A 22,394-nucleotide genomic window follows, 5' to 3' on the forward strand; every position below is an offset into this window, starting at 1 on the left:
TGAGGCCAGGGCTTGCTGTCTGGACGGTCCAGATTAACGGAGTTCTTGACAGAAAAAAATATCATGATTGGTGTGGGACACTGCCCATTGAATTGACGAGAGGGTTCTCTTCGATAATTAGATGCCTGAAATCATGGTGTGGCGTGGACCAATGAATGACGAGGTGACTTTCCCGTCGAAGAGGGGCCTTTCCAGGAAACTCACTCCCCCCCTCGTCACTCTCACCACCCATCTGTATCACTATCATTGAATCACCGACCGCCATTTGGCGCATCAGTAGTGACGTCATTCCCCCCCCTCCTTCTCCCCACGCTTGACACTCAAGGTATCTATGGACAGCATTAAATTACTCTTTAATTAACTCTCGATTTCTCTCTTGAGCAATCTTAAGAGTCCATTTTTTTAATTAAATAATTATCTACCTTGATTACCAAACCTAACCACTGAGATTATGGGGAACGATGCCTGTCAAGATGTTAAGGGTTTAGTTTTTAGCATTTAGTTACTTGATTACGACACGTGCAAGAGATTAATTATAAAGTTGTCCTCTTCATTGCTACACTTACTTGATTAATCCTTTAATTTGATGAGAGTTTATTTGATATTGTGATTGTGATTGTTTTTTAAATAATTTTTCATGCTAAAATATATATTAATAATATTTTTTTTATTTTTAAAAAATCATTTTTGACATCAACATGTTAAAATAATTTGAAAACACTAAAAACATATTAATTTAAAATTAATAAAAAAATAACAAAAATTTAAATTTTTTCAGAAACATTTTTGAAACGCAGAAACAAATATTTCAACTCTCTTTTTCTATAACAACAGTAACTAATGACTGGTGGCATTTGTAAAAAAATTCATTCCATTGGATTCTGTGTTTTTATGAACTCTTTGAAACCCAACTCTCGCTCTAGAGAGTATTTGCTTATTTTTATCTTAAGACTAATTCATTATTTTAATTAATTTTATATACTTATCTATGTTATTGCTGTTAAAATAGATTGGAAATAAAAATCTAAGCTAACATGGTCTAATCTCTCAAACGCGTAACCCAATTTTTATTAATAAAGTAACGAGGGAAGAGATCAAAAAAAAAATCCAATAAAAAAATTAAAAATAAAACAAATAGTAATAAAAAATATATAGACCATATTTGACAAAAGACAAAATGAAATAAAACAACTCAATTAAGAGATTATTATAAAATATTGAAGGATGTAGTTTAAAAAAAATTATGGGGTGATATAATAAAATATTAAGGGATGCAATTAAAAAGATAATTCTACTAAGAAAATATTTAAAAATATATATATAATCAAAAGAACGAGGATTAAATTTGAAAGCTAAAAACACCAAAGGAGGATTAAATTGAAAGAAAATTTTAATTTTATGAATATTCTAAAATAAAACAAATAGCAATAAAAAAGAACAATGATCAAATTTGAAAGAAAAATAAATTGAAGGGCAACTTTGAAAATGTGCAAAGGTCCGCTTTGAAATCGAGAAAAAAAGAGAAAAAAAAGAAGAAGAAAAAAAAAACAGCCACCATCATAAACCCGACATATTTGTGCCACATGCACCGTCCAGGAATGAAGGCAACATTGTGGAGATTAAAACTTTGCTGTGAAAGTTGGAGTTTGGTCATCGAACAAAAACCACAGAAGAACTTGTGTGCACTCGCACGCGTAACCACCCTTTTCAAATGAAACAATATTTTATTTATGCAACAATACTAAACTACCCAGGCCATATTCAATGACAACAAAAAAAATAAAACAAAATGAAATGACAAAAACACCCCTTGACCCAAGGCAAAAACAATTTTCATTCAAGGGTTTTGTGGTAATTTTACTATGCAAAAAAAAATTAAAAAGTCTGAACTAACCCTGTCCACCAGTGCATGTGTTTGTTTTCCCCCTCCGAGAATATATTGGTTATTTTACTGTTCAATAAACAACAAAAAAATTATTATACCCCCACTTCAAAGGTTCTCTGTGTAGTGTTAATAGGAGCAAAAATATCATTTTATTATTTCAATCCATAATATCAATAAATCTATAGCTATAATAAAAATTAAACAGTAAAACAACAATCTATTTTAGTTTTTTTTTAATTAATTTGGTGTACAAGGATGAAAATAATTTACTAAAACAAGACTAATTGTTACTTCCTTTGGTATTTTCTAGCAAGTTTATGTAGTTTTGTCTAAAAGAGCTTATGCTTTTTATCCGACTCAATAGACCTTTATATATCCTACCATTTATCAATGCTACCCTCTTACAAAAAAAAAATTAAATAAATAATCAATGTGTCCGTCGTAACCTTTAATTTATTTCAATTCCCTAATATATCCACCGATCAATTATTTATGTTAAAATTAATCGTCTCATGGACAACATACAATATAAATCGATGAGAATACCCGTTTAAGTCAATAAAAATGTCCATTTGAGTAAAAAAAGAAGAAGTTGTACATGATAGTTTCAAATATATAACCAAGTTTATACATATTCAAATCCCTGGCATCACCACAAGAGTTGTGATAAATTGTTTTTTGGGTTTTTAAATAATAATAATAATAATAAAATAGAGAAGTTACATTGCAATGATAACAATATATTAATAATGGTTATGATAATAGTAATTATAACAATGTTGATAGTGGTTATAGTAGCGTAGGATGATAGTTATTGTAATGATAGTAATAAAAATATCAGTGGTGGTGATAATTGTTAATGTCGGTGATTATTATTATGGTATTGACTATAAAAATAACAAAAACAATTACAAAGTGATGAGTACACTGATATCAATTAATGATGATGAGTTATATTAGTGGTAATGTTGTTGGTGTAAGGTATTGGTCGTTGACATAGAGTTAATAATAGTGTTGATAGAGGATAATAAAATGAAAATCAAATAATAATAAGTGATAACTACAATAAAAATTGATGTGGGTTGTTATTGTGATGGTGGTTATAGTGTTAATTTTGATTGATAAGTTTATAGAAGAGAGAATTTTTCTTTTTCTTTTTTGTAAGGTTAAAAAATATTTTTAAAAATTGGATAGAAAGGAATCGAAAAATGCTACATATTAACTTATTTTCAATATCTACTTTAATCTAAAAACATTTCTACAAAATAAAATAAAAAATTAAGTTTGGGATCACATCATTTGCTAAAATTTTGCATGCAACTGCAAATTTAAAAAATATATTACAAAATCAATTTTAATTAGTTTTGCCACAAACTTCCTTACAAATTTGTGCCATATATGATCCTATACGTTCTATGATTTGCGACGGTATGTAACCGACAACATCATTGTAAAGTCCATCACAATTTAATTAAAGAAGTAGAAAATATATTGACTTTTGGTCACAAAATATCACATTTTTTTATAAAAAAATAAATAATTTAACAGATTATAAAACTTGTCAAACTACTTTTCTCTTTCTTATGTGTGTATTCACGCATGCAAAATTACATATATATATTATAACGGTAAAATATGAAAGTAATTCTATTGTTTTATTTTTCTAATTGAATGAACATAATATATATCTTGTTAATCAAGAGTCAAGTAAGATGATATATATATATATATACTTGCGTGTAATTTGATTAATTTCACAGGTTTCTTAAAATTAACGATTATATAAACTTCTAGTGGTCATTATATTAGCAACCACATTACTCGAACCTAAAATTATATATATATAAAAAAAAAATTATTGATTCCAAACTTTTATTACCAGACCACTTATTATATTATTAATTTATTTATATATTTACTGGGAGGTTGAACGGAATAATCGTTTCTTTTCTCATGGCGAGATTGAAAATCTTACAAAGAGAAAACAATTTTTTTTAAAAAAAAAATACATCTTGATAATTCATAATGAAACGAGCAAAACTAGGGGTAGAAAGTTCAACAAGTTGCTCTGAATTCTTCAAGGAAAAAAAACAACATTCTTTTCAAAAGTCACGTATAAGCTTAGGACAAAAATCTCCTCTTAAAATTTCACAGATTTAGTTTACGTGTGCACTCACGTAATAATATTCATATAAAAGAAGAACATATGTCTTCTGTTGGCTAAATTGTCGGCCTGTCGAGTTTAGTACCATGATAATCATGGATTTGGATTGTACGCATACTATTCAGTTTCAACAGATACGGTTTTTTTATATAATAAAGGTATTATAGTATTGCTTACACGTAAATTAAAATTCAGTATTTATATGTTAATTTTAAATAACGTTTGATTATTATCCATCTTGGCTGTGTTTTTGTCAAATAAATATGATATCCATCTTGTATATTAAATGCTAATTATTTAAATATTATTTTTTGATATTAAAAGATTTAATTAAGTTTAACTTTTTAGATGATATTTGAGATGCATATCTTTATCCGTTGTTGTATTTGGAAAAACTTAATTAATCTTTCTAAATATTAATTTTAAAATCTAAACCTAAGAAATAAAATAAAAAATGTATCTATTTAACTATTACAAAAAAAAAAAAAAAAAAAAAAAGGGTCTTGCCAAAAGTAAGTAGCAAGGGTAGAAGAAGGTCCATGTTGCTTCAACCATAACGCCTACAAATCAAATATATATGATGGCTAGAGGAAAATGTATTACAAACACGTGATCGTGTAGGATTTCCTTCAGACACGATAAGTTTTCTTTATCGCCACATTTGATAAAGTAGACAAGTTGTCGGCGAACTTTATCACCAAATTTGTAGCTGAGAGTACGCAATATGTAATAATTGAGTAGACTATACATTTAGAAATTCGGTGAGAAAAATCTTCCGAATATTATAACATTTGATTTATTGATTCTATACATCATTCACATAGTAGAAAAATGTCTCGAGAAGCATCAATCATCAATTGTCGCACCAGCTCAAGAAACTTTATACGATTCGATAAATAACTATCCATGATTAAATAATGCAAGAGAAATGAACATGATGAAAATTAAAAAATAATTAAATAATGTGAGAGAAATAACCGGCCAAAAAGAGTAGAATCTTTTCTTTAGGTGGGAAAATCATGATCAAGATCAACACTATCAAAAAAATAAAAATAAATAAAAACATAAATACTGATAAAAAAAAAACTTTATATTGTAGTTTAACGATGATGAAATTCAAAAAAACAACTTTGTCATGATTCCTGTTGATATTTTTTTTCTTTTAAAATTACCGACAAAAATTCCATCGGTACTTCATTTTTAAAAAACCTAACCAACTCAATTTCATACCCAACATTTCTTTCCTTTTATCTTTCTTCTTAATTCCCCCCCTTTCTCTCCCTTAAAACCAGCCATTCCTTTCTCCTTCCCTATTGTACCACCTGCACTAATTTGACCACAGTAACTTGATGGTGCCCACATAATAGCTCTCCAAAGACCTGAGCTTCCCTCTTTTGGTTCCCTTTTGTTTTCAAGCTTCACTCCACCAAGCAAACAAACCCACCCATTTATGCTTTAGTTTACATTAATTTATTAAAACTTGGTTGTAGTATTTATAATTTCCTTATAAATTTAAGAGTTTTACTTGTTGTATAATTCAAACTTTAGTTATTAATGAAGGATTTGTATTTTAGAGTTTGTTTGGGATTTGAGTTAAATGGATTTTATTTTTCACTTGATGAAATTGATTGTGATTTTGTAACTTAGGTGTGTTAAAATTGAAGAAATGATGGGTAATTTAATGAGTATCAATTATTTTTTGTCAATTTATGTTTAAATTAAAAATATGAAGAAACTTGAATTTGTATGGAATTGATAATAATTAAAGGTATTAATTTGGGTTGAATGAGTTTGAGTTAAAGAAAAGATGGATAATTAGTTGAATCCCAATAAATTTTAGTCAATATAAGTTTCTTTTTTAAAAAAATATAGGCAAAATTAAATTAATGTGTAATTGATAATAATTAGGGTATTAATTGATGTTATTTATTACTGGATTGAATAAATAATAGGTATATGTAATTGGGTATCAATTATTTTTTCTAAACTTTATGGTTTTGTTGAGAATTTGAAAAAGATTAAATTTGTGTGGAATTAATAATGATGAGAGTTAAGTATGTTTCAACTTATAAAGTGATCGATAATTATTGGATTATGAATTACATTCTTCTATTTTTGGGGAATTGAGTTACTTTAGAATTTAAGAAATGATGGGTTACTAAGTTATTATTATGAATTATTAGTTAGTTTATGTAGTTTAATTGTGATTTATTTTTAATAAATGGTTGAATTTGTTATTGGAATGTTATATTATCATTTTGGTAGTTGTAAGTTACTAGTTTCAAATTTCACTTTACATAATAGTTTGCTATTTGATCTATACAATGTGTTTGGTTAATCATATTAAAGTGATAATTTTTGTTAATCTAAAAAAATATTGATATCAATATATTATATAGGTTTTATAAATATAAGATTATCGTTCTTGGATGTATCAAGAGCGAATAGATGAATTATATAAGCAAGATACAATGTTTTTATTTAGAAGCTATTGATATGATACAAATAGAGGAGTTAAAGTTGATCATCACAATGATTTGGTACACATAAATAAAAATGGTAGACTTTGCAACATCAACGATATTTTTGTTTTTGCCAAACAATACCAACAGGTGTATTATACGTGTTATTGCCCTCCTTACGAGAGCGTGTCAACACTTTCTAGTCCATGAGGTGTCCTAGATTGATCTTTGGTTTAATAAGAGAGTTGTCATCTAATATTATGGTTACTAGGAGCTCTAGTAAAGGAAATGTTTAGCACCTTTAGTACACCTTACCTGGTCCTTTAAAGATTCTAGACAATCGACTAGTTACGTAAAGGAAATGTATTAGCACCCTGAGTACACCTTACCTGAAATATGTTGCATTTTTTTTTCTCTTTGCTTGTTTTAATCTGATGATGTTTCTATTTCTATAAGCCTACTATGACGGGTTCACTATGATGAACAAACCATGGTTTCCTAAGTCAAGAACTTGGTCTGAATGATGAATGTCCTTAATTATCATTGAGGCTTCTTTCAAAGATCCTAGTTTGACCTGAAAATAACCAAAAACAAAACCAAAGCCTAAAAATAGATTAAACAAAAAAAAAAACACACAAAACATGAAAAACATTCATCATAAACCCAACAATATAGGTTTCAAATCAGACCTGATATAGTCAAATCAATGGCACAAACATGTTGCAAATCATGAAATTATCAATAATCTAGCATCAATTCACTTTGATTATCAAATAATCAACATAATTTTGTTAAAAATAGGTTTTGATTCAAAACCAGAACCTAAGGATTAAAACCCTCTAAAACTTGTTATTAGTGCAAATAAATACTAGATTATTGACTAATTAAGTTGCATGAATGGTTTAGTGCAAAGAATTGGACCAAAATCAATCCAAATCATGGAGTTAAGACAATGTTCTTCTTAAGAACACTGCCCAACAACCCAAAAATAGCCCAAAAACCAAGCACATTGTCAAGCCTTTAAAATTGATATTTTTTACTTTTAAAACATGCTTTCTTTATCCTAACAAGTTACATAACTATAATCAAACATGTTTGAATAAAAAAAATACAAATAACATTAAAATTATGCAAGTGGTTCCAAACTTCAAAACTGTTAACTTAAAACAGTCTATACAAACATAAATTTTCAACTCAAAATTGACTCTTTAAGCACTTGAAACTCAACCCATGCTTAAGAACTAAAAACACACACTAACAACCCAAAAAAAACATCAATAACCCTACTACTAGATTCCCAAATCATTTTATTTCATTTAATCTAAACATCCAAATATATTCTAAACATCTAGCAACATCAACATGCAACTCCAAATAGGATCAAACAAAGAAAAAAAAATGATATTTTTTGTATTAATCAAAATAAAAGTTAAAAGCAACATAATGTAATAATTATTCAAAAACACCATAAAACATGAAAGAATAGGATAGAGATGTGCCTCATGGACATCATCTATTAGAATAAATGAATGTTTTATACATTTCAAACTCAAACAATGGTTGTTACCCTTTGGTTTTTTTTTTCCTCCAAGTTTGTTACTTTCTCTGAAAGTTGAGAAAATCCTTGTGCTAGGCTCTTAAACCTTCACAGTTTAGAGTTCCTTTATCTCCTTTCTTTCTCCTTTGTTTTGATTTTTCATGGGGTATTTATAGGGTTTCAAACTATGATTTTTATTGATTTAACCAAACATCAATCCTCCTTCCTCAAAGCTTAGCTCTTTTATCAAAATAAAAAAAAAATTAGGTACATTTATAATTGTGATCTATGTACCTATACTGGTTTTACAATGGTGGTTTTGCAACAATTTGGTTTTAGAGATTTTGGTGGTTTGCTCAAACTTGAAGACCAAGGAGCTTATTTATGACCTTTTGATCTTGAGAGAAATGTGGTCATCAATAACTGAGTTACCCACTTTCGAGGCTTCATCGGAGCAACTCCAACATCATCATTGTTTTAGCAACTCCGACATCATCATCATTGATAATTTTACTGTATGTTTTTCTAATTTGTAATCATTATTTCCTTCAAAGTACTATATTTTCAAGAAAAAAGAAGTTCAAGTCCAAGTTCAATAAAAGCGCTCTTACTTCATCAAGTAGTAGTGTTGATGATCATGTTGTGAATCCATGGAAGGATTATAAAGAGGCACCTAAAGTATTAAGATGTGATGAATGAAATGTTTGAAAGAAATGTTTATCTTGGATAGTTGTTGAAGACACAACAACATCAGTGTCTTGCTGTATAAGAACTATGTTTTATAGTGCAATAACTTGTGCTGTAATGACATTAGTTAAAATGATGATTGGCTTATAAAACAAACAAAAGAAAAAAAAATGAAAATCTTCGACGAAAAGAACATTTCGTTGGCATTTCTATAAGAAGTTCCACCAGAATGTTTGTATATATTATGTAACTTGGGACAAAACTTATAGAATGTGTGGAAACTTTGGGTTTCTAATTTTTTTTTAATTTTTTATTTTGTCGGCAATTTCCAATTCTGATGGATTTCTCAATGAAAAATTAGCGGTAAAAGCTGATTCTAGACGTAGATATTACATCGAAGATTCTGTTAGTATTGAAAATTATTAATGGAATAAAAAACACGACAAGTTAGTTTTTGATTATAGTATTTTGTCTCCATGTGAAACACCAACAAAATCTTCCTTGTACATCAACATAATATTATGTCGGAGTTTTCCAAAAAAAAAAATTAGTGTAAAGAGAAAAATAAGAGAGAATCTTTAAATGTAAATGAAAATATTGTTATTGTATTTGATAAGACTGAAAATGATTTTTCCCCTCAATTTAATTTGATGTAGATTTATTGTGTCAATATTGATAATCATTATAACTATGTACGTACAAATGTCGGATATACGTAGTTATTGTTGCTAGTTCTTTGTATCTTAGTAAAGATTGTAACTTAAAAATCCAACTTGCTCTCTTATAGTCAAAGATCAAATAAGTGTCATCAATGATATTCTTTTGCCTAAATGCGTATGTGGGGGAATTCATTAACTTATTTCTTGTACATCATAATTAAAACCGAATTTCTTTTTTATAATTAAACCATTTTTTAATTCAAATTGTCCCATTGGGCATCTATGAAAAGCCAATACTAGTTACTATGAAGGTAGCTAGTAGAGCCTCTAGACCATTTCTTTTCACACACTTGTCTTTTATGACTATTTGTTTTGGTGCAAAACCTTCTTTGACTATGTTCAGACTAATTATGGGAAACTTGAAAAACATGGCAAAATAATGAAGTGAAAACAATGTAAAATTTGGTGAGGAGGTCCGGAAAGGAGAAAACCTAGACTAGCGCCATTGGTTATTTTCTTTGAGATAATTAAGACTAGGTCAGGTTCTTATTTTCAAATGTCACTTGCTTTCCTCGTTACCTTGTACCCGAACATCAACTCTCTTCAACGCAACTTGAAAACAACTTGAATAGACTTGTTGCGCAATTGCCACCGTGAAGACTGGCGTAGGTGCAATCCTGCTCCTAGGGAGGGAGGGGCCGATGCCTGTCCATCCTTGTAGGTCTGTAGGTCGGATAATGCACAAGTCCTCTCTTCTTTTGGTGCTTTTAGACTCGTTCATATATTTATTTTTCGAGGAGCAAACAATTTATACAAATGGATGGATTATTTAATCAACATGTTGCTGAGAAATATATGATGAAATAACACTTGTGTGGGAATGAAATGAGATGGTATGGAAGAAGAATACATGAAAAATGAAATTATAAGAATACATGAGAAACCAATTTACATGAGGCTAATACCACTAATCACCATTTATTATAATTTCTTTTTCATAAACAAGAAGCAGTGAGCTACTAACCGACATAGTTAAGCATACAAATTTAGGAAACATGTAATACTGAAAAAATTAAACGTGACGATAGTTATTAAAAATGAAACTAAAAGAGAAGGAGAAGACATTATTAACCTAGATATAGGAATAATATTTTCTCCTTGAAGGCCTTTTAAAAATCTCTTAGCCAATTGTTTATGGGTAAAATGATCTTTGCATTAGAACAATTTCTAAGTTCTATAATTGATTGGGGTAAAATGGATATTTTGTGTTTAAATTGTATAGTAAATTTACATCACTACTTTTAGGAAAAAATAAAATTTTAGCTTCTATTAAAAGTTCTTTTTGTATTTTTATAGAAAAAATAAACAGGAAAGTAACCTATCTACCTAGAGTTGCTTCATGAGGCCAAAATTGTTGTTCCAGGTTGCTTCTAATGCGTTTAGTGTATTCTCTATAAAAAAAGGCACGTGCATAGATAAATTTGTCGGTTTGTCCCTGACAATTATTTCTTTTTTCTTCTCCTTTCTTTCCTCTCTCTTCCTTGATCTTTATACCTAACTTGTAATTTTTCAAATAACTATTAAACTTCTTTTTTTAGTCAATATTCTTTTATTATTGTTTTCTTTATTTTAAATAATTTCAATGAAATCTTATTTCAATTTCAATTTCATCCTCATTCAAGCTTGTATTTTTTTTTAATTTAATCTTTATTTATAGAATCTAAGATAATTTTATATTTGATTTTTTTGTATGATTTCATCCTCCATTATTTCTTTTCCTATTAGATTTCATATTCATTCTTTTGATTGTTTTTTATTTTATTTGATATCATCTTTCAACTTTTAATTTGTTTGGATTTTAGCATATTGGTTAAGCCCGTGTCTAAGATTTCACAGGTTGCAAGTTTTGAAAATTAACACAACTTTAGAGTGTTTGCTCGAGATTTATTTGTTTTAATTTATATTTGTTTGAAGTTAATGTTTTTTCAATATCATCATTTGGTTTTGATTAATCGGGGATTGAGCTCTATTTTTTTTTTTTTCAACTTTCAATGTCATTTGTTTTATCATTTTTTATTTGATTGGGTTCTCTCAGATTTTATTTATTTATTATAATTTATTAAGTTTATTTTTATAGATAAATTTTATTCTTGAGTTAAATATAATTGATATGTTGAATATAGACGGGCAATTACTTTTTTTTTTCTATGTTTTCTCTTCTGCGGCATTGCTCTAGTAAACCAAGCAGCTTTTTTTAATGTCATCATGCACTCTTTTGTAGTGATGTTTAGACCATCTTAACAAGGTCTTCTAGTGGTGGATATTGTCCAAGTAAAATGACATTGAGTCTCCGACGATCTTTACTGTTTTTTTTATATAATATAATATTAGCGGTTTATTTGTTTTAATTAATTATTACCATATAGTTTTTCTACAATTTATTTATTATTTTTATCTGTAATTTATATCAAATTATTATATTACTCGATGTAACTATCCAAGTTAATGATTTGAACATAGAATTTTTCTTGTTTTTTCATAAATACCATCATTGCTTAAGTATCTATATTGTATATTAAAAAAAATTTGATAAGCCCGTGACGTGACGTGGGTCACAAGTGTTGTAAAATCTATCAAGTCTGTACTTTGACACATAACATGAGGAAACACATGTAAGACATGGGCGGCATCGCCCACCACGGAAATTTATAATGCAATTTTCAGTCTCATTTATACAGATTTTATGTTGACATAAAGTAACCTGTTTTTCTTGGGCCGTTTGGCCCCTTCTTTCACCCCCCAAGAAAAAAGTGGACAGAAGGCCTGGCAATACCTGCAAGTCAAATCATCAACACGTAGGTCTAGAATCTAATGCTTTAAATTTTTTTAATATAAAAAAGATATTTAGGAATCACTAATAATTTCTCCTCCAAAAACTTTTTCTTAATCATTATTTTAATATAACATAATTAACTTGAACAGTTAAAAAAAATAATTTAATTTAAAATAAATATTTAAAAAAATATGCTTTTATGATAAATATAAAAATAATAATATATTGAACAAATTCAAATTTATTTAGATTCATATACTAATTTACATGTTGTATTATGAAATTATGATAATATCATGAAAAATATATTAAAATAAATTATAAAATAAGAAATTAAAAATAAAATAAAAATAAATTACTTGGGTCAACCTGGGTTAATTTCTAATAGAGTCAATTGAGTTAAATTGTTAAACTTGTAGTCCAAGTCATGAAAATAAAATAACTTTATAAGACATAAATTTTTAAAAAATTATGAAGTTCAATATCCAATAAATCTATTTTTAAAAAATGAAATTAAAATTAAAAAATTAATTAAAAAAAATAAAAATAATAATTTGAGTTAACTCGAGTTAACACACAAAACTTATAACTTAAGTCATGAGATAATGATAAACTCATATAATACAAATTAAAATAAATTATAAAACCTAATTTTTTATTAATTCAATATTAAAAAAATAAAATTAAAAGAGAAAAAGAGTAATTAACAAAATAAAATAAAACTCAAATTAATCAAGCTAACTCATTAAATTTATGGTTGGAGTAATGAGCCTGTAATAATTTTATAAAAAATAAATTATAAAAATTAATTTTAATTGATAAAATTAAATTAAAAAAAATAAACCATAAAAATAAAAGGCAAAGAAAGGAAAAAAATTATTATTATGAACAGTGAGCTGCGAGAAAACGTACATCGAAACCCTATGAACTATTTATTTCCACCAATTCTATCTCTTTTATTTTGAGAAAGTAATCACGTCTTACTCTAATCATGTATATTTAAAGTTCTCTGTGAATGGATCGGCAGTCCAAGACTGATCATTTTCTCATTTAAAATTTGTTTAGCATTGTTTGTCTTTGCAGTGTAAAATAATTATTTTTATTTTAAATTAATTTTTTTTATATAAATTTAATATAATGATATTAAAAATATTGTTTTTTTTTTTAAAAAATAATTTATTATTAAATAAATTTTATTTTTTAAAAAATGATTAATACCACACTACTAAACAATTTTTTTATTACTATCAATTATCAAATGATGCTCCCCTCGGCGGCTCGTAACTTAAATATAAATTAAAAAATTTAGAGAAAAAACCATTAATTGAGAAAAATAATTAGAAAAAAAGAAATTAAATGCTAGGTGTTATTGGGTCTAGCAAGCGAGCTAGCCCGCCTGATTCATTTTGTAAGGCCTGCATGATTGAGCCCTTGTTATTTTTTTGTTTGCACTTGCGCCCTAAATTTTTTTCAAAAAAAAATCAGATGACCTGTCATCTGATTTACCCCAATTTGTCTACTATGGTGGCTGAAAAATCAAGGGTTAAGTTTTATTACTTAAAAACTTATTTTTCAACCCATTTATTACCCAAAATACCTATAAAATACTTTACGAACTATGAAAAAAAAATCTATTTATGACCTTAAAAACTAAAATCAACTTGAATCCAAAAATTAATTTGAATTCAAATTTATTTTTTCATGAACTTTAAAGATAAACAAATATTTAATATGAAATTCCCTCATCAAATGTAACTATTTAATATAAATATCATCCGTTTTAATTGCCTAAATCGGTGTTAACAATACTTTTCTCTCTTTATCGTTGGAATCTAGCGACCTCTTTCTCTCCTCTCTCAACCAGGGACTAAAAAATAAAAAAGTAAGTTTTTGTACTAAAATTAAGTTGACAAAATAATTGAGGCATTAGAATTGTATAATTAGTGTGATTTCTAAAGTTTAATAATCAAAATACATCTTTTGCGAGACTTATGGCAAGCCACCCTTGTTTGATATCTTTTTCATTCCAGTCCCTTTTCTTTCAATCACATATTTTCCTAAAAAGAATCAAAATTAATTGGTCTTTAATTAGAACTAAATTGTTGGAAAAAAAAAGTTTGAAGCTCAAATTAAAAAAAAAACATAAAATTTTGCATAGCCCATCCACAATAATATATAAGAGGATGAATAATGGAGTCTTGCATAGTGGAAGACCCATGCCTTTTAGATTAGTACTTAAATTTTTTTTGGAAGGACTAAGTTATAATTTGTATTTTAAATATATAGTTTTTGACACTACAAGGACTACTTAATTAGTCTCGTTAAACTATAAGGACTAGATAATAGTTCGTTCACATAAATTATAGAAGCCCCCGTATCACTTTAAGGGATCGAATCGTAAGATTTATAGAGGATTCGAGGACTGGTTATTGCTCCCCATAAATAAGCTAGCCCACCAGCTGTCTGATAATTTGATTTTGTAGAGTTCTCTATCAACCCTTTTAGAATGGTTCGTCCATTTCTTCTAGCGATCAGTTTCTATTACCGTAAACAAAATAAAGTCAGCCCACCAGCTGTTTGATAAAATTCCCATTTTGTTTTGGCTTACAGGATTTTATTGAGCAGAAAAGACACAAAGAGCTGGCCAATCCATCTTCATTTTACCGCTTGGTTTACTCAGAGGTTGACTTTAACGTCAATGAATTATTTCCTGATTGTGTTTTTTTCTTTTCTTTTCTTTGCTTTCAGGTTGCGTTGAGTTGATAATGTTTTCGTTGTTCTTATATGACAGATAGAAGAAATTGGATGGGAGCGTCTGGTTCGTTTCGGTGGAGATTTAGAGTTCCTTAGTTTTCGCATCACGTAAGGATAGAATAGGTTCTTAATATCCAATTACTATCTATCCCCTTTTGCATTATAATTTATTTTGGTTCTCCTTCAAGTTTACTTAAACATGTAGTGGACTAACCTGTTGTGTATTTGAGTATCAGAGATAAGAAGGGAAGAGTGCATATCATGGAAATTCAGTTGGATAAAACTTATCCGCAAAAGCCACCTTCAGTTTCTGCGGTTGGTCCTAATAATCTGTTTGCTATTTGAATTCTTTCATTTCAAGGCAGAAACTTTCTTCATTTTTAAACTATTCCAGGAGGTACCATATATATTCAATGTTAAATGGTCAGTAAAATCAAGACTAAAAGATTTGGTGCAACAGTTCCGAGAGGTATGCTTTCACAGGTTCTTTTCCTGTGTTTTCAATTACGAAAATTTTAGTTTTAATGTGACTTCTGGGGACATGATCTTTGTAATAACTCTGTAATGTTACATCTAAAAAGGGTGTCAACCGAGATTGTTCTTTCTGAATATAACAGCATTTGGAAAAGCTTCAGGAGTTTTGGTCTACCTTGGAGGACATTGATAATTCTCTTTGTGTCACTAACAAGAAAAAGTTGTCTCGCGCCACAACTTGTCGCCAAATTGATATAGGTATTTATTTGGTCACGCATTTTTGTCTTCTGTTGTTGATCAACTGAAATACATGTGCTTTGTTAGCTGAGGTTAGCTATATGATTATATTTTTTGTCCATTCAGTATCTCTCGAACAATTTGTGAATAGTGTAACACAGAATCCTGTTTGTTGTAATTAAAACCTCCTCCCCTTTTCCTGACCTTTCCCCAGGAAATGATTGTTCGATAATGTTGTCCATAAATGCCAGAGATCCTAGATATTTGCCAGAGTAAGTTTTCTTGTCAAATTGATGTTATTGTCTAGCCAGTCTTGGCTTTCCATTCTCTAATGAATTTCTTAAGTTTGAATAGGTGTCGCTTTGTGGGCTCTGGTCCAGTTGTGAACCCTGTGAGAAAGTTATGGCTAAGAAATAACAAACGATGGTACGATCTTGAGTCTGCTCAGTTTATGATTAGCATTTTGATTTCAATTACCTGTTAGTATTATAACCAGGGTACAATTCTTGACATTTTCTTTTGTGTTTTTCAAATAAGTAAAATACATTCCAATAGGGAAAAGGGAAGGAGGGGTAGCCTGTACCCTATTTTCCCTAAATTTTCCATCCATTGTTTGAAGTAGTGATAGTATTATCATTCATTTTGGAAAAAGAGTGACTTCATTGTCAACTGTACCAATCAGTGAATACTCCATACATATGCACTTGGATTAATTTTTACAGGATGAAGGATAAAACACTTCCTGAAAATCTTGCATTTATTTTGGAGACTGAACTACCAAGACCATCACATGTCCTGGAGAATGATCAGCAAGTTGAATGTGGAATCTGTTATGCCCAATACCTTCCCATCGGTAATGCTATACTAAGTAGAAGTGTTTATATTTTTGAATTAGTTCATTTATCATTGACCTGTAAATGTTCATGTAGATGAGGAGCTTGGATCTAGGAGTGGTGCTGGAACTGACCATACATGTGATAATACCAGTTGTGGCAGGGCTTTCCATACTGTTTGTCTGGTGGACTGGCTGCGCTCTATCACGACAACTAGGCAGTACGTTGACTTTTTAGTATCTCTGGCTTTTATTTGGCTCGCATAAGATAAGTATGGTTTTAGTTCTCATTCACTGCATTTTGAAGAGTGGTTTAAATTGAGATTGCTTTGCTGCATTTTTTGCTCATTTTCCATAACTAACACTTCTCCACCAAATGTTCATGTCTCAACTGGTTGCGCTCTATCACAACAACTAGGCAATACGTGGACTTTTTAGTATCTCTGGCTTTTACCTGTCTCACATAAGATAGCATGGTTTTAGTCTCCATTCGCTGCATTTTGAAGAGTGATTTTAAGTTGAGATTGCTTTGCTGCACTTTTTGCCCTTTTTCCATAGCTAATACTTCACCAAATGTTCATATCTTAACCATCTACTTTGATTTTTAAAAGAAAAAAGAAACTTTCTGCGTTGGCTCACTCTATCATGGATTGTTTCCATATCCTTCGGTACCTTATCTAGTACATTTTTGCACATGTAAATGGGTAGGTAAATTGGTAGGACCAGCTATACAGGTTTACGAACCTTTGAAATTACACAATTAAAACAACTTTTAAAATATGACGATGCCACAAGATTCAGTGAGAAGTTTTAGAGGTCTATTTTAGAGTCCTTTCAATAATAGATCCTCCAATTTTCTTGTACTTTATGATGAGGAATGAAGGATAACGACAAGAACTGATATCTGTTTATTTAGAAATTTCAAAATCATATGATTATTCCATATTTTATTATTATTTATAAATGTTATTATTTATTGTTTAGTAGTTAAATTAAGATTTTAGTTTTCTTATCGAATTAAAACTTATTAGGTTTTCATAATTTATTTGGTTTGGTGCATATAAATAAGCATCTAAACATCTGTTACGAAATGGTTGGATTATTGAATACATTAAATTGAGCTTTCTTCAAGATTGGGTGTCTTTCTTGTTTTGATTTCTACAAGATTGAGTGTATCTCTTTGTGGTGATCTTCTTGGTGATTCCACATCAATTTGGTATTATAACTATTCCACTATAATTTTGTCTTCCTTGATCTTGAGATTTTTTCTTCATATATTTTCTTCCTACAATTGCTTTTTTCTAGTTCTATCATAATTTCATTTTATCTCCTTAAAATATATGGGTTCTATCAGTTTCTTTTTAAAAGTGTGTTCTTTATCAATTTTCTCGGGTGACATTTCATTCTTTTATCAAGAAGATTCTTTCATCCATCTAAGAATTATAGAAAATGCCTTTATATTTTATAAGCTTCAATTTTCCTTCAAAAGTGCAGTTAGTTTATCAATTAATTCGAAATATTTATATATAATTTAACTTTGAAAGGAAATTCGCTTTGAATAGATATAAAAAAATACAATAAATTCAGAAAACATATATAAAAATAAAATAAAATACAAAGCCAAATTCACTTAAAAGTCGAATAAGAAAAATGTATACATATAGCTCATTAAATTGTTTTTTTAGAAAAATAAAAACAGAAGTTCAACTTGCTAACCATGCAGAATTTTTTAGATTGAAGAAAAGTACAAATGAATTTAATAGAAAATCAAATTTACATGTAATTTTCATTATCAATTCTCTTTCTCTATTTCTCGTTTTTGCAATCAATTTTTATTTTTTTTAATGTTGTCATCATATGAGTCATTACGGTCATTTTATTTGATCGAAAACAATTAATAGCAATCTTCATAGTCTACTTTTGTGGATACAATTTGCTAAAAAAAAAAAAATTTATAGTAGAACAAAAATTTAAATCGTGTGGGGATTAATTTAATATGACTCGGTTAACTTGACAGATTCAAAAATAGCATAGACTACTAGTAAAAATAGAGTTGGACTCAAAATAAATATGCAAGATAATATATATATATTGAAACGACAACATATTGGATTGATTTAGGTTAACCTGCTAATCCACATACCGGATCGTGAAACTATAATAACTCTATATAAAATAAATCAAAATAATTATGAAGTTTAATTTTCAATAAATCCAATGTTGAAGGATAAAATTGAAAAAAAAATATCAATTAAAAAAATGACTTGAGTCAGGTCAAGATAACCTGTCAAACCCTCGATCTAGGTCATGAAACCGGGATAACCCATTAGAAAAAAAATTATAAAGTTTATTTCTTAATCAATTAAATGTTGAAAGATGTAATTGAAAAAAAAATAATTAAAAAAAGGACTCGAGTCAACCTGGGTTAATCCGTCAAACCCTGACCCGAGCCATGAGACGAGAACAACCTCATAGAAAGTAAACCGAATCAAATTACGAAGCTTAATTTTCAATTAATCTAACATTGAAGGATAAAATTGAGAAAAAAAAATTAAAAAAAAAAAAACTTGAGTTAACTAGGTTAACTCGTTAAACTCGCGATTTGAATTATGAGACTGAAATAACCTTATAAAAAATAAATTGAAAAAAAATTATGAAACTCAATCTCAATAAACTTAATGTTAAGGATGAAATTGATATTGAAAAATTGATTAAAAAAACACAAAAACCAACTTGAGTCAACCTGAGTGAACTCACTAAACCTGTAATGTGAGTCATATAAGGGGATAACATCATAGAAAGTAAACCGAAATAAATCACAAAGCCTAATTACCAATCAATCCAATATTGAAGGATGAAATTAAGAAAAAAAGATCAATGAGAAAAAGGAAAAAAAAAAAACCTCAAGTCAACAAAGTTAACTCTAAAACTTGCGGTCCGGATCATGAGACTAGAATAATCTCATAAAAAGAAAATTGTAAAAAATTTATGAAACACAATTTTTAATAAATCTAATATTAAATGATGAAATTGAAGGAAAAAAAATTATATATATAAAAAAGCCAAAAGAATGAAAAACAAATACTATTCTAGTAAACTAGTGTTGTTTGAGAAGAGGTAGAGTAAACTAGTGATGTTTGAGAAGAGGTAGAATGAAAAACAAAAAATTTATGAAACTTAATTATTAATAAATTTAATATTAAATGATGAAATTGAAGGAAAAAAATTATATATATAAAAAGGCCAAAAGAATGAAAAACAAATACTATTCTAGTAAACTAGTGTTGTTTGAGAAGAGGGAGAATGAAAAACAATACTATTCTAGTAAACTAGTGTTGTTTGAGAAGAGATAGAATGAAAAACAAGAAAGGCACAATAAAATCCCTTTCTTTTTTTCTTTTCTTCTTTTTTTGGTTAATAATCAATTTGATTATGGCGGATCAACCTTCCAAGTACCATCCTCATAACCAATGGAATTATGATCGGAGAAGTAGACTTCAGGAACAAAGTGAGCCAAGTTTAATGTTTTTGGTTAGATTTTCACATATTTTTAATCGTATCAAAGTGATTGTATCACATGAAATAGTTTATGACTTTGGTTATTTGGAGAATATATTTATGTTTGAGGAGTTGGCTTTCGTTCAATTTCAATAAATGAGACATGCTATTCCATATTTATTTAAGGTTAACGATATTTGCTTTTATGAAAATTGTTGTAAGGTGGATATCCTATTCACAGATATAGAAAAGTTACCAATGTATTATGATAATGGGAGCCTTAAATATCATCTATCATTCAAAACGAAAAGTTTAATTGTCACAACATTCGGTTAATAAGCTCTTTTGATTGTAAACACTTAGATCTCCAAAATTATTGAAGTTATTTTTTTCTTTCAACTCAAGTCTAAACTATGCAAACCAACTACAGTAAATTTAAGGCAGAACCTGAACGATAAATTTGACTGGTTCACAGTCGATGTTGGGCATTTTATGAAGTAAGCAGAATTTGCAAAACAAGTAGATAAATGCGTCGGAGAGAAATTGTTAGAGGAGATTAAGATCATGTAGATACATGATGTGTAAGACATGGAGGATGAAGAATTTAATGCAATGGATCTTGTACAAGAAAGGTTTTGAAGTACTACAAATTGAAAAATCTATCCTTGAAGAGTTTAAAGAAAAGGTTAATCACAGTGACTTTGTTCTTCCTTTTGTATTGTTGTTAAGAAGTCTATCTTATTTCCAATCAAGGGAAAATGAATGGGGATGAAGGGCAAGTGAGTAACGAATGGAATTGGTTTTTGTTTATTAGAAATTTTAATATTAATGATCATTCTAGATTTTATTATTATTTAAAAATATTAGTATTTATAATTTAGTAGTTAAATTTAAGGGTCAATTTCATTTTACTTCCTGAAATATATGAGTTATATCAATTTCTTCTCAAAAGTATATTCTCAATCGATTACACTTCTAAGTTGTTTAATCAATTACTCTTTATAGATGAAAGGACCTTATAGATAAATGGATGAAATATCATAAGATAATTGATAAAGAACAAACTAAGCACCTAGACATAATTATTGAACGGTTGAGTTTTTGAATAAAATAAATTGAGTTTTCTTCAAGATTGAGTAAATCTTTTTTATGTTACTTTCTTCAAGATTGAGTAAATCTTTTCTATGTTACTTTCTTCAATATCGAGTCTCTCTCATATTGGTATGTTCTTGACGTCTGCATCACTTTATTATCGGTAGCTCTTCAAAGAGTACTATGAAATAATTGACCTATCACCACGGTTGATGGTTAAGAGTAAATATTAGATTCAGTGACAAGATACAGCATAATTTGTTGCCGACACTGGTGACGATGGTTACTACTTACAATTTGCGGTGGCCTCATTTAAGGTAAATCGCAACTTTATTTGCTCTGTTAGGGGAAATTTAACAGAACATCTGCACCGCAGGAAATGATAGGGTCATTAAAAGCATTGATAATTAGTTTTTGTTTTTGTTCCTCTTAATTAAGCTGCATAGAGAAGATCCACACCGACCTATTATTTTCTCTGATTGTTTTAAATACTGGGGTTTAAATGATTTGTGGATTCTTGCATCTTTTCATTGCAGATCGTTTGATGTCCTGTTTGGTAATTGCCCGTACTGTTCCGAGCCTGTTGCCGTCAAATTGAACGATAAAAAGAAGCATGTCTAGGTCTTCAAAGCATTGTTGTTGAACTGAACGATAAAAGGAAGCATTCTTGTTAAACATGATCTCATTGCTTTGTTAGACAACGAATCCCTCAGCTGAACACTCCATTCCCGCAAGTCCTGGTAAATCTGCCAATTCTAGAAAAATCAACTCTTAAAGTGAGAAGCTATGGTGATTTCAGGGACCACTTTTGTTACTCATTTATATTTTCCACAGTTTCATTTAATGTGACCTGCGATACAGCAATGATATGCAACTTTCAATTCATTATTTCCTGTCCTTGACCTTATCTCTTGTCCTGTTGATTATTGATCACAAGTTTTCACTGCTTGATTGAAAGCTGCCAAGGGATCCAATTTTCTCTAAACCTAGCATCTTAATTTCTTGTCGATGATTGATCTGCCACTTTGGATATATGTGCCTTGCTTCTTGCTGCAGTCCAATGGCACTGACAGGTAGACTTTTTTGTTTTTTGTTTTTGTTGAACCATTGAGTGAAGGAACCGCATGCTTACAACAGCAGTTGATTGGCTTTGTAGATACGCCATATTGAACTGGTTTACACTTGGCTTTTGATTAAATTGGCCAAAGTTTCAAAGATTAGTCCATAGTTCTACCAGCTCTGTGTGTCTCTGGGGGGCACGAAGAGGGGAAGGGTTCCCC

The 22,394-nt window shown here is 29.0% G+C and overlaps 1 protein-coding gene across 2 annotated transcripts; it reads left to right on the top strand.

Annotated features, from left to right (window-relative positions):
• The first annotated feature begins 14,587 nt into the window (after nucleotides 1-14,587).
• LOC118063189 (uncharacterized) lies at nucleotides 14,588-22,002 on the top strand. 2 transcript variants are annotated; one of them, XM_035077151.2, is made up of 11 exons: nucleotides 14,588-14,736; nucleotides 14,838-14,909; nucleotides 15,019-15,089; nucleotides 15,218-15,296; nucleotides 15,376-15,450; nucleotides 15,599-15,713; nucleotides 15,907-15,964; nucleotides 16,047-16,118; nucleotides 16,415-16,545; nucleotides 16,622-16,796; nucleotides 21,651-22,002. In XM_035077151.2, the coding sequence occupies exons 1-10, from the start codon at nucleotides 14,734-14,736 to the stop codon at nucleotides 16,789-16,791; spliced, it is 846 nt and encodes a 281-aa protein (XP_034933042.1). In that variant the 5' UTR covers nucleotides 14,588-14,733; the 3' UTR covers nucleotides 16,792-16,796; nucleotides 21,651-22,002. The 2 variants fall into 2 exon arrangements, with proteins under 2 accessions (XP_034933042.1, XP_034933041.1); XM_035077150.2 differs by having other exon boundaries at nucleotides 14,593-14,736; nucleotides 16,622-16,745.
• The last annotated feature ends 392 nt before the right edge of the window (nucleotides 22,003-22,394 follow it).

This window comes from Populus alba, chromosome 7, assembly GCF_005239225.2.
Source record: "Populus alba chromosome 7, ASM523922v2, whole genome shotgun sequence".
NCBI lineage: Eukaryota > Viridiplantae > Streptophyta > Magnoliopsida > Malpighiales > Salicaceae > Populus > Populus alba.